The sequence below is a fragment of the Gracilinanus agilis genome, chromosome 5 (genome assembly GCF_016433145.1).
Source record: "Gracilinanus agilis isolate LMUSP501 chromosome 5, AgileGrace, whole genome shotgun sequence".
Taxonomy (NCBI): Eukaryota; Metazoa; Chordata; class Mammalia; order Didelphimorphia; family Didelphidae; genus Gracilinanus; species Gracilinanus agilis.
In genome coordinates, this window is record NC_058134.1 from 223,810,814 (window position 1) to 223,822,948 (window position 12,135).

The 12,135-nt window shown below is 40.5% G+C and overlaps 1 protein-coding gene and 1 non-coding gene across 2 annotated transcripts in view; one reads left to right on the plus strand and one right to left on the minus strand.

Moving 5' to 3' along the window:
* Window positions 1–12,135, minus strand: part of POLR3B (RNA polymerase III subunit B) — a 144,858-nt gene that overhangs the window by 96,593 nt on the left and 36,130 nt on the right. Inside the window, exons 10-11 of the mRNA XM_044679792.1 lie at window positions 7,190–7,312; window positions 3,952–4,071 (exon numbers count right to left, since the gene is read on the minus strand). Of these exons, the coding sequence (XP_044535727.1) occupies window positions 3,952–4,071; window positions 7,190–7,312 (243 nt within the window). The remainder of the gene's footprint in view (window positions 1–3,951; window positions 4,072–7,189; window positions 7,313–12,135) is intronic.
* LOC123250773 lies at window positions 11,877–11,981 on the plus strand. Its single transcript, XR_006506416.1, has one exon. It is a non-coding gene; the product is annotated as a U6 spliceosomal RNA (small nuclear RNA).

Here is a 12,135-nt window from a genome sequence, read left to right on the forward strand (position 1 = left end):
GGAAGAAAAGGAAAAAAATATATTACTGATACAATATTCAATGGCAAAAGAGAAAAAAATGGAAAAATCAAAATTTTAATACTTTTAATTCAGTCTAACATATATGTATTAGGGAATCATTGTAAGGGCAGCTGAGTGGCTCAGTGGATTGAGAGACAGGCCTAGAGACAGGAGGTCCTGAGTAAAAAAATCTGGCCTCCAACATTTCCTAGCTGTGTGACCCTGGGCAAGTCACTTAACCCCAATTGCTTGGCCCTTATACTCTTTTGCCTTAGGACCAATGCTTAGTATTGATTCTAAGACAGAAGATAAGGGTTTAAAAAAATTCTAAGAAGATCCTTTTTGGTGAACTTTTTGTGAATAGTAATCTGAATAAAAAAACCCAAACACAATAGTCTTTCTACTTTGTGGTGCTTTTTCGAAGAACATTATTAACAATGCATAACAGTAGACATTGTCTATATTTCTATAAAAATTCAGTTCTGTTTTCATAGTAGGTTAACATACTTCATTACTGAGAACTTTAAAACTTGTAAAAATAAAAATATTGCACTAAAAGTTGCTTTGTAATCTTAGACATCCATGACTATTAGGGTTCTACAAGAAGAAAGAAAAAATTATGGGTTTTGTTTTGTTTTTTTTAAGGAAAGGTTCCTAGCCTCTTCATCTAAATTATAATCCAAATACAAGTCATGATGTCAAAACAAAAAGCAGGCTTTGAGAAGTAATAATAAACTATGGCACTTTTCAACTTGGTATTTTGATTCTATAACCTATTCAGTTTGACCTAATTTACATTTGGTTTCTCTGACTGAGGGTGTGGCCAGCTGATACCTTCATTAACCCGATGAACTCATTGACAATTTTTTCTTTTCCATGTATAATGGCAGGTTCTCATGGAACTCTGAGAAGTGACCAGTCTAGATATGTTAACTACAGTGTCTCCCTTTGCACAGGAGTCCTAAGTCGTTTTCCCTCTTTCAAAGGTACTAATGTTGGGAAGTAAACATTACAACTAAACCAAAATAACAAACTGATGTTAATTGGTTCCTTAAAGGCCATTTTCACCTAAGAAAAGAGTTGGCAACATCTGTTGGCAGCGCGCCAAAACCATGCTCGCAGATCCCTGTGGGACGCTGGTGTGCTGCACGTCTGGGGGAAGCAGGAAGGAGCACTGGCGCACGGATTCTCGCCAGTTAAAGGAAATGAACTCGAGCTCTAGACTCTGCTGTAAGTCACCACAGAGGGGAGAGGAGGCTGAGGCTGAGGAAATCAGAAAGAACACGACAGAGGGAGCGACTAGCATGCCGCGGGAGAAGTCTGCGTCAGGTGTATCCGAGGAGCAATCAGATCCCGGCCACAATCACTTGTCAGTCGTGGGGCCTTGTCAGTCCGGTCAGTGAGTCAGCTGACAAGCATTTATTATGTATTTCCTACATACCAGGCCCTGTGCTAAAAGCTGTCATGGCAAAAAGTAGGCAAAAAAACGGATGTCCTCAAGAAGCTCCCAGAGACAAAATGCAGTCAACTGTGAACAAAAATGCTCGAGAGGAGAAAGTGGAGGTTATCTCGGAGGGAAGAGGGAAAATTGGAGATCAGGGAAGACAGAGAATAGAATAGAGCAAGAAAGGCATAAGATTTGAGCTCAAAGGAGGTCAAACGGAGAAGCCACAGGTTGTGGCAAATTGAGAATTCCAGGGACAGCAGATAGCCGGTGGGAAGGCAAAGAGTCAGAAGATGGAAGGATCACCAAGGAAGGCAAGAAGAGACCCCAACAAGTATTTTACATTGGATTCTGGAGGTAAGAGATAAGTTTACCGGAGTTTACTAAGTAGGGGGGTAGCATGATCAGGCCTGTACTCTGGCAACTGAGGGAAGGATAGATTTGAGTAGGGAGAAAGTCGAGACAAAAGACAACCAGAAGGCTTTTGCAAAGGTCCAGGTGTGAGGGGATGAGAGCCTGCACCAGGGTGGGGACTGCCAGAGCAAATTTATCTGTCCTTACAACAACCCTGAGAGGAAGGGGTGACTATAATCCTGTTTTATAGATGAGAAAACCGAGGCTGACAGATAGTAAGTGATACAGTCAGGATCACACAAATTTGAATTGAGATTTTCTTGACTCTAGATCCAGTGCTCCATTCATTGGGCCTCTTAGGCAGCAAAAGAGACTGAGGAAGATTGACAAGAAAGACAGGAGAACCAGATTGGTGTCACAAGAACCTAGAGAGGAGAGACCACAAGAGAAGACGACCACCATTAAAAGTAATGGAGAGGCTATAAAGGAGAAGGCCCGTACCTTTAGATTTGGCAGTTTTACTAAATGACAAGGTCAGATTGGTCAGCTAGATGGCATAGTGCATAGAAAGCCAGGCCTGGAGTTAAGAAGCTCTGGGTTCAAAACTGGCCTTCCTTGCTGTGTGACCCGGAGGCAGAGTCAAGATGGAGGCTTAGAAACAGCAGAACCCAAATCCTCTGTGACTATCCTTCCACACCAAGCAAAACAAAGTGCTTCAAAAAAGACAGAACTACAAACCCAACAAGATGGAGCCACAGGACTCTCCTACTCAATTCAATTTGAAAGGTATATGGTTAAAGTTAAATTCTAGGGTATAAAGGAAAGAAGGGAACTCCCAACACTTCTCCCCTACCTAATGAGCAGGGACCTGCGGTAGGACTTGGGCTGTCTGGGGGATCTCAGGGCAAAGGCTTCAACCTTGAGAGAGAACTTTGGCACCACTAAGTGAAGCTCAGGGCTCTGACTGTGGCTGGCAGAGAGAAGCAGAGAAGAGGGAGGGCTAGTTACTACTTTCAGCCTCTGCCCTGCAGCAGATTTTGGCCTCAGGGCAGATTAGCTCAGCAGGTCAGCTCAATCCATCTAATCCAGTATACTAGCAGAGCACAGAAGCCCCTTCAGGGCAGAAAAGCTCAAACTCAAAGAGCCAGCAAACCACCAGAGGAGAAAGTGTACAGCCCACAAGGAGAGGGGAAAAAAAGAAAAAAATGAGTAAACAACAGAAGGAAAAAAAAGGAAATTACTATTGAAAGCTTTTATTCAGATAAAGAACAAAGAACAGATGGAACAAAAGAAGACCAAGGAACAACAAGCAAAACCTCAAAAACAGCAAATTGGACTCAGGCTCTGAAAGAGCTCAAAAAAGAATTTTAAAAACAATTAAGACAGATTGAAGAAAATTGGGAAAAGAACTTAAAAAGCAAAATAGGTCATCTGGAAACAAAGAACTAAAACAAGAAAATAGTGCCATAATAAAAGCCTAGATGTGTGACTCTGGGCAAATCATTTAGCCCTGTTTGCCCAGCCCTTGCTCTTCTGTTTTAAGAGTAGTTACTAGGATTAAAAAAATATGATGAGCTCAGATACCAGAATTGCAGAAGATTAAAAATCAAGTCAAAGAAATGGTACTGGAGATACTAACTGTAGACAACTTTCTCAAGGTACTTAGTTTCTAGGGATGGTAGGATTAAGTGAGGATTCTGGTTTTTTTGGTAGTTTTTTTAAGGATGGGGTAGAGTTGGGCAACAGGAAGGAGCTAGTAGATGGGAAGAGACTGAAAATGTCAGATACAACACAGGTCTAGGAGTCAGGAGACCTGGGCTGTCTAGTCCTGGCTCTGTCACCACCTGGCTGTATGACTATGGATGCTTAGTTTCTTCAGCAAAAAAAATGAATAGTTGACACTATACCTCTGAGATCCCTGGTATGCTCTAAAACTAATCTGGCTCAATTTTAAGCTTTTACCTCAAGAAATAGGCCTAAATTAAAGGCATATTATTTATTTTTTACATTTGTATTTTTATTTTTGTATTAAAAAACTTAAAAAAAAGTTTTTTTACTAAAAAAACTTACCTTTACAACAGAAATATCACTGACCAAAGGTAAAAAGATTACAATTCACTATCTACTTATTTTGTTTTAAAGGCATGACTTACTGGAACATGGGTAAGAATGGTTGAAGCCAACAGTTCTCTTGCCTCTTCCATCTTTGTTTTCTTTGGTCCACCTCCCCACATCCTTTGTCTTCTTACTTTGTTTCCTATATATTTCAAGGCCTGCAAAATAAGTTAATGCCATAAGTGTTCAAATGACTTTATCATCAAGTAGCGTTTGTGAATATACCCAACTGAATGGGAATAGCACAGGCACATCACACACAGCACTGCCCTGACCAGTGGAGTTTTAATAACATCATCAATATAGCAATAACTGAACCATATAATAGCACTGTGAAATCCTGCTGTATCATTATCCATTACCAAAACTTTATTCCTATGGATCTAATTTCCCCAGTAAAGTTATTTGCCTAATAGTATATTTTCAAGGTACTAATTAATGAAGTAATTAATGGGTATGCAAGTCACTACCTTTTATTGGAGAGAACAACATTTGATGTATGCAAAGCAAACATACTAAATTAAATGACTAAATCACATTAAAAATTAACTTTATCAGTCATTAGGATTTAAATAATGAGGCACAAACAAGATATATATGTGTATACACACACACATATATGACATGGGGGGGCCCAGTCAGCCAGGGCAAAAACACAGAAATGGGAGCCAGAGAGTCGTGGGCATGGAACTGGAAAGAGGCCATGGAGTTTGATCCTAGAACACACGAAAGAGGGTAAAATGTAAGGCTGGAAAGGCAGGAGGCACCAGGTAGGGAAGAGATTTCTGTGCCAGAGCTCTGTAGATCTGATCCTTGAGGCAAGAGGGAGAGTAGGGAAATGACACAGTCACAACAACATCTTAGAAAAATGTTTGCCAGCTAAATGGAAGATAGATTGGAATGGGGAGAGACTTGAGGTAAGGATAAGGTTATTATAATTGTTTAGGCAAAAGGTAAGAAGGGCCTGAAGTAGGGCATTGGCTATAAAAGTGGAGAGATTAGGGACATTTGGGAGAGAAATTAAGGTAGAAATTATATGCTCTGGCAAAAAACTGGATATAAGGATTAAAGAGTGCTGGCAAAGATTTGAGATGACAATAAGCACAGGTGACTGAGAAGTAGGGGTAGCCTTGGCATTAACAGAGAAATTTGTAGGGTTTGGGAAAGAAGTTGGGGGGATAAAAGATAATGTGATCTAAGGGAGGAAGAAAGGGAAATGGATATATATACATAACACACTCTATCTATGGAGGTGTATATATTTAATTATTGGGGGTAGAAGGGCCAGCATCCAAATGGAGGACTTCAATAATACAGGGAAGGCCCAACGTGGAAACTCCCTGCAATAATACAGACAGGCAACTTTGGCCAGATAGATGCCTGGGGCACTGAGAAGCTTGGTGACTTTTGCCCATGTCATAGCAAAAATATCAGAGGCAGAATGTGAATGCTGCCCTTCCAGACACCAAGGCCATCCTTCGATACATCAGGTCAGGCCTCCCCTTCCTGTAGCCAATAATGACCCTAACTATAAGGTATAGTAAATCATGTAGCAAGCTATGTCTGGCAGACACGGACTAAAGCCATGGGGTAACTGAATACGTGAATTCTGGCAGCTTTTGAGAATTCCTCTAGCTCCTGTCAGGGGGAGGATTGTTTTGAAATTATCGCAGAAAACTAGTTCTCAATCCTCCTTTAACAAATCCCTATAAATGTTAATATACAGACAACTTAAAGATTTTGAGCCCAGATGGCCAAGTTGATAGAGGTATCATCACCCATCATTAAAAATGGAAACAACCAGTTGTCAGGGATGAGTGCAAGTCCAAAGTTGGCTTTGCAGTGGGATTTTCAGGAAGTTGGTGATGCTGGACTTAACTGTGGGGCAATGATCAATCCCTCTGCCTACTGAGCTAGCTCAGACATCTGACAAACAGTAGGATACTTCGCCAAAGTGAACCACTTACTCCATCAACCCCCTGGGCTACTCCAGGTGCCCTCTCAACAGCCCTCCTCATGCTTGGAAACATCTGGGCAGTACTTTTGAGTTTACAACTAGAGACCAAGGACTGCCAATGGTAAAGTCAGTTCCAAGTCAGATATTTCCCAAGAAAAGGACTATTAAATGGCCAAAAGAATAATTATCTTAATTGGGATAGGAAATATAAACATTAAACTCTAGAATTTTCAAAGCTGCCCATTAATTACAATCAATCAGCCCTCAATGATCTTCACCAACTAAGAGGACTAGGAAGAAGAACAGCAATTGAGCTTCTTAAGGCCTGCTGTGAGCACTTTACATATATCATCTCATTTCGGTTCAATTAATTTCCATTCCACAGAGCACACCAAATGATGGCAGGAAGGACCCACAAATCACGAGTGGTCGGGATAAGTTGGTAGGTGACCTATAAAATGAATGATCCCTATACATCTAGAAGAGAATTTTCTCTGCCAATGAATACACACAGTATTCTAAAAGGGCACTGTCTCCACTCAGGATATCCTTAATTATTATCCATTTATATTTATTGTATTATTTATTATTATATTTATTGAAGTGCCATGTGGTCCTATAATAAAAACCCAAAATATTCTATGGAAAAACCAAGCTCTCAGCAGAGAAGGGGCTTAATATTTTCTATAAAATTAATGTGATTACTATTTAAGAAGGAAAAAAGCTATTTCTAAAACTTCCAGAAGAGTATTTCATTCTATACACCCAAGGCCCCACCTGACCTAAGGGACATACCAGGCCATCATGGAATTCTCAGAGGAGGAAGCACTTTTACAGGAGCAAACTTGAGCAGTGGTTCATGGGGTTGTCCTATACTAGAGCAGGTGCCCCCCCCACCACCACCACCACACACAACTGGATGCTTAGATGGGAGGCCCTGTAGGAGGGGGAATGACAACAGGAATGTCAGGAGAGGTAGCCATGGGGAAAAAAAGGTCAATTAAAGTAAAGCCACTTAGAGGAGAGTGGGTAAGTTACACAGTCTATCCAAGTACCCTGAGAATGGACTTCTTGACTTCTTACTGCACCAAGAGTTTCTTGGCTCTACATTCTCCTTCTTGAGCAGCCATGTATGTTCTTTTAATAGTTCTCTTCCTTCCTTCCATCTCCTTTCTCCCACCCCTTCCCCCCCATAAGCTCTCTCAACTCTCACCCCCAACTTATCCCAACAAGAGACAGTGCATCAATCCCTATACAAATGAGCAGCATTGAGTTTCCAATTGAATGTCATGGCCAAGGACAGATATGAAAGGACACACCTGCATCTGTGTGAAAATCTGAGCTTTCTGGCACTCTTCCAAACTGGGCCCAAATGCGGCCATCACGTGCTCCTCGGTGCCAATCATCTGCACGATTTCTTGGTCACTCTCAACACCCATGGCCTAGGAAAGGAAGAAAAGGCAGAGAGAGGGTTGGCTTTGTGTTAACTCGCTGACATTTGCTTATGCTAATTTGGCATTGTTTGTCGGTATTACTCCTAAGCAAAAGCCAGCTCTTCTCTCAGAAACAGTGCCATCTGGCATGGGCAGCACATGCTCCAGCTAGGGAAGAACCTGAAATGGAAACCTTGATAAGGAGAGGAAAATCAACACTTGGAGCACATTTTGCAAAGTTTTAAAAATATCCTACATATAAATTCTTAATAAAGAAGGAAGGTGGAGAAAACCAGCTGCCAGGACAGACAGGCTGAAATTGCCTAGTTAAAGGGTGCCATCTCAGCCAATAAGTATTATTGAAAGATACAGACTAATGATTTTTGCTACCAGATTAATTTTCTTGGATTTCATCACCAGCCATCTCATGATACGGCTAAAAGAATCCCACTTGTAGAACATTTTAGCATTTTATTTTCATCGTTCTCTAGGAGTCTTGTTAGCTCTTATACAGTTTTTAAAAGAGCTTTATAAACTAAGAAAGTGCTTAACAGCTTTAGGAAAATCTCTTTATCAGTAAGTGTTTCAAGGTGGCAAACAGCAGTGCAGGTCTCTGTGAATTCCAGATGGTGCTAAAGCTTGTCCATGCACACATTTGTCTGGAATTCTGCCAGATCAAGAAACAGGGAATAAGCTCACTAAAGCTCTCTAGGCAGAGTAATAATGTGGTTCTCAGAAGTTGGGGAAAAGTTACATTTGCATTCAAATTCTTCCTTTCACTAGCTGGAGCAAAGGATAGACTAGAAGGAACTGCCAGGATATAACCAATTTCCAGATACAATTTCTGTGATTTTCTGTTTCTTCTGTTTTGTGGTTACACAAAACAAAATAAAATGTTTCCTTTAAAAGAAGCTTGAAAAATTCAGTTCTTATCCCAAACACCAGCTCTCCCTTCCCCCACCCCCACCCCGCAAATGCTTCTGACCAAGGGAGAGAGATGTTCTGATAGGGAAAACCCTTGGTTTTAGTCCTGATTCCACCACTTGCTGGGTTTTGCCTCTTTTGGTAACCATAGTACTTATCAGAGTGCCAGGCACATAGTAGGCATTTTGTAAATGTTTGCTGACTACCTGGCTATCCTCTTGGAGCCCTAATTCTTCATCCATAAAGGGGAAGAGCTGGACTAAAGAGATAATCCCTTGGGTCTCTTCCAGCTCTAATACCTATGGTTCTTTAATCATCTCGCTAATTTTTCTTTCTCTAATTTGTCTTGAGTTCTCTTTTAGATTGGAAATGGAAAATTAATGGGATTCTAAATAATAAAAAACATTTAATTAAAAAAGAAATTAATGGGAATTCTGAAGCTGTGGGAGGAGAAGAAAACAGAAATGTTGGTAATTAACCAAAATGTATACAAGGTTTTTCTTTTTTTTCTAGAACTCTTTAGAGATTTTAAGTAATTTCATTAACTTTGAATATATAAACGTATTATGTATAATGCACTATATAGTAGAAACAAACTGAATTGGGAAAAACCTGGATTCAAATCCTGCCTTGGTTACTTAGTAGCTCTGTATCTGGGCAAATCATTCAACTTCACAACAGAAAAGGGGGACTAATAATCCTTACAATACCAATGTTCCAGGCTTCTTATGAAGATCAAATGAGATGACATGATAGGGTCAGGGGCTAGATCTGAGATTTCACTAATACAGGGAACTCACATTGGAGGAAACACCTTCTGCCAATACAGAACAGCCTCTTCTCTTCAATGTCTAGTTTTAGAGTTGACTACAGCATCGAGTGACTTGCCCAGGACCATACAACAAGGATGCGACAAAGGTCAAACTAAGAACCTAGGTCTTCCTGGCTCTGAGGACACCTCATAGTAGACACATCCACTGGGTCTCCTCTAACTTGATTTTAAATTCTCTCTAACTTGATTTAAATTTAAAATCTGGCTTCTGGTCTTACCATTCAACTAACTGCTCTCTCCAAAATTTCCAATGATCTCTTAATTACCAAGCCTACTAGCCTTTTCAGTCTTCATCCTTCTTGACTTCTCTATAGCCTTTAAGACTGTCAATCACCATCTTCTTTAGGTTCCATTAACATTACTTTCTCTTGGACTGCTTCTCTAGCCACTCTTTCTCAGTCTCTTCTGCTAGATTTTCATCCAGGACAAGGGTACTAACCATGGAGATTCTCCAATTCTCAGTTCTGGGCTTTCTTCTATATCAGGAGTTAGCCTCAGGTCCATGAACTTTTCTTTTTAGCATTTTAATAACAATTTCAATATAATTTTTAATAATCCTATGTACTTTATTTTATTAATTTTTTAAAAAACGTTTTTCTGGGACAGCTAAGTGGCTCAGTGGATAGAGCACCAGGCCCAGAGACAGAAAGACCTGGGTTCAAATCTGACCTCAGAAACTTCCTAGTCTATGTGACTCTGGGCAAGTCACACTTACCCCCAACTGCCCAGCCCTTACCTCTCTTCTGCCTTGGAAGCAATAATCAGTATCAATTTTAAGACAGAGGTAAGGGTTTAAAAGAAAAAAGCAAAAACAAAAACTCCTTATTCTGAAAAGGAGTCCATATAGGTTTCAAACTTCCAAAGGGTCCCATGGCACAAAAAGATCAAGAACTTCTATGGAGACAACTCCCAGCTTCAGAGATCCAGCCTAGATCTCTCTCTTGAGATATATTATCACATCACCAACAGCCTTTTGGATTCCTCAAACTGAATGTCCCATAAATACCCAAAACTCAACATGGTGCAAAACAGACTCATTCCTTTTCCCCCAAAATCCTTCCTTCTTTTTCAGTTACTGCTGAGGATACTAAGCATCCTCCCAGGCACCTGAGGTCACCCCAATTCCTCACTTATAACTAACCCCATATATCCAAAATATTAGATAGATTATGGGATTTTGGACTATTACAATAGCTATCAATGGGTCTCCCTGTCTTAAAGCACAAGTCTGAGAGTATCATCTCAATGACTCCCTATTTACATTCAGGATCAGACAGCAAAACCCCTGTATTGGCATTCAAAGCCCTTCCCTAACTTGCGAGTTTTGTTCTGCCTATACTTCCTTCACTCAGTACTTAAGTGCTCCTTATACAAGGCGCTCCATTCCCTGACCCATGCTTTTGCCTGGGTTATTCTCCATGCCTCTCCCCCCATCCCCAGCTTCTCTGTCCTCCTTCAAGACTTTGTTCAAACTTCATCCTCCATAAGAACCCACCTCCCAGTTGCTAAAGCACTCCTGCTGAGGGTATCTTCCATTTACACTGTATATGTTTTAGGGGTCTCTAATATATTCCAAATAGGACCTAACTAACAACAAAATGATTTACTGTTTTCTCCTAAATTAGACTGAGAGTTCCTGAAGGGGCAGAGCCAGGTTTTTTCTCATTCCTGGAACATTCCCACTCCCTGCAGCTCTTAAAAGTACAGAGCCTTAATTTGGCCCCAGACACTTCCTAGATGTGTGACCCCCCCATTGCCCAGCCTTTCCCACTCTTCTGCCTTGGAACCAATGCCTAGTATTGATTCTAAGATAGAAGGTAAAGGTTTAAAAAAAAAGGTATAGTGCCTGATACATAATCAGTGTTTAATAAATGGTTCCTGGCTTCTAATGCCATGTTCTTTCTCTAAGGTAAAATACATCAAATGCTTTCTAAACTTTAAGGTGCTACAGAAGTGCCAGCTGTCCTCAGAACATCAATATTTGAACTATTCAGAAATGTGAAACTCCATTCCAGTCTTTCTCAATTATCTGGAGGATGTCAAAAACCAAGGGTTGGCAGAAAGAGACACTGTGTTCAAACAGGCATCAGAAGTAACAGGCCAATATTTTAAAATTCCAGACTAGCAAGAAACGATTCACTTAACTTTCCTCTGCCTCAGTTTCTTCATCTGTAAATGAGTATAACAGAAGTTCCCTCACAGGCTAGGTTCATTTGAGGTTCAAATGAACTAATGGGGTTGAAGTTCTTTGCAAGAGCTAGGTAAATGGCAGAAAGTCACGAAAAGCACAGAACCAGCTTGTTCAACTCAGCAAGTATTTAGGAGACAAGGCATGGTGTTATCTACATGAGTGGACATGGCCAAAAGCTATGTCCCAAAGGACAAAACCAAAATCTGGGCAACAGTGAAATCCAGAACTAGCACATTTTGGAAGTCTCATGGAAAGCATGCTTGATCGTAATGATGTAATGTTTTCCTAATGCTGAGAGCAACAAAATCTTCCCTAAAGACCAAGGAGGGATGAAGATGTCAACATAAGCAGCAGAAACAAGGAATAGAAATGTGATTATCCTCATTTTACAGCAAGTATTTCAATGTTAAAAATGTTCAAGATAAAGGTGGCTATCTCTTGTCAGTCATCACAAAATGGGTTTTTTCCAGTTTTACCAATTCCTTGTTTCCAAATATACTTTCTTCTCCTACCTTATTTGTTACACAGAATAAAAACAGTAAACAAAACCAACTGACACTGAACACAGTAACAGACAATCCTCTAGCTCAAAAACAAGGAGAGAGGGGTCTTTGAAAGGGACTTGGGTGCTCATTAAGCCAGCACATGGGCTAAAGCTGAAACAATACAGAGAACACTAGCATAGACCCTGCCCAAGGATGACACAAATTTGTGAGGCAGTCCATATTAAAAATGAAAGAAAGAGAGAGAGAGAGAGAGAGAGAGAGAGAGAGAGAGAGAGAGAGGGAAAGAGAGAGAGAAAGACAGAAAGAGAGAAAAAGAAAGGAAGGAAGGAAGGAAGGAAGGAAGGAAGGAAGGAAGGAAGGAAGGAAGGAAGGAAGGAAG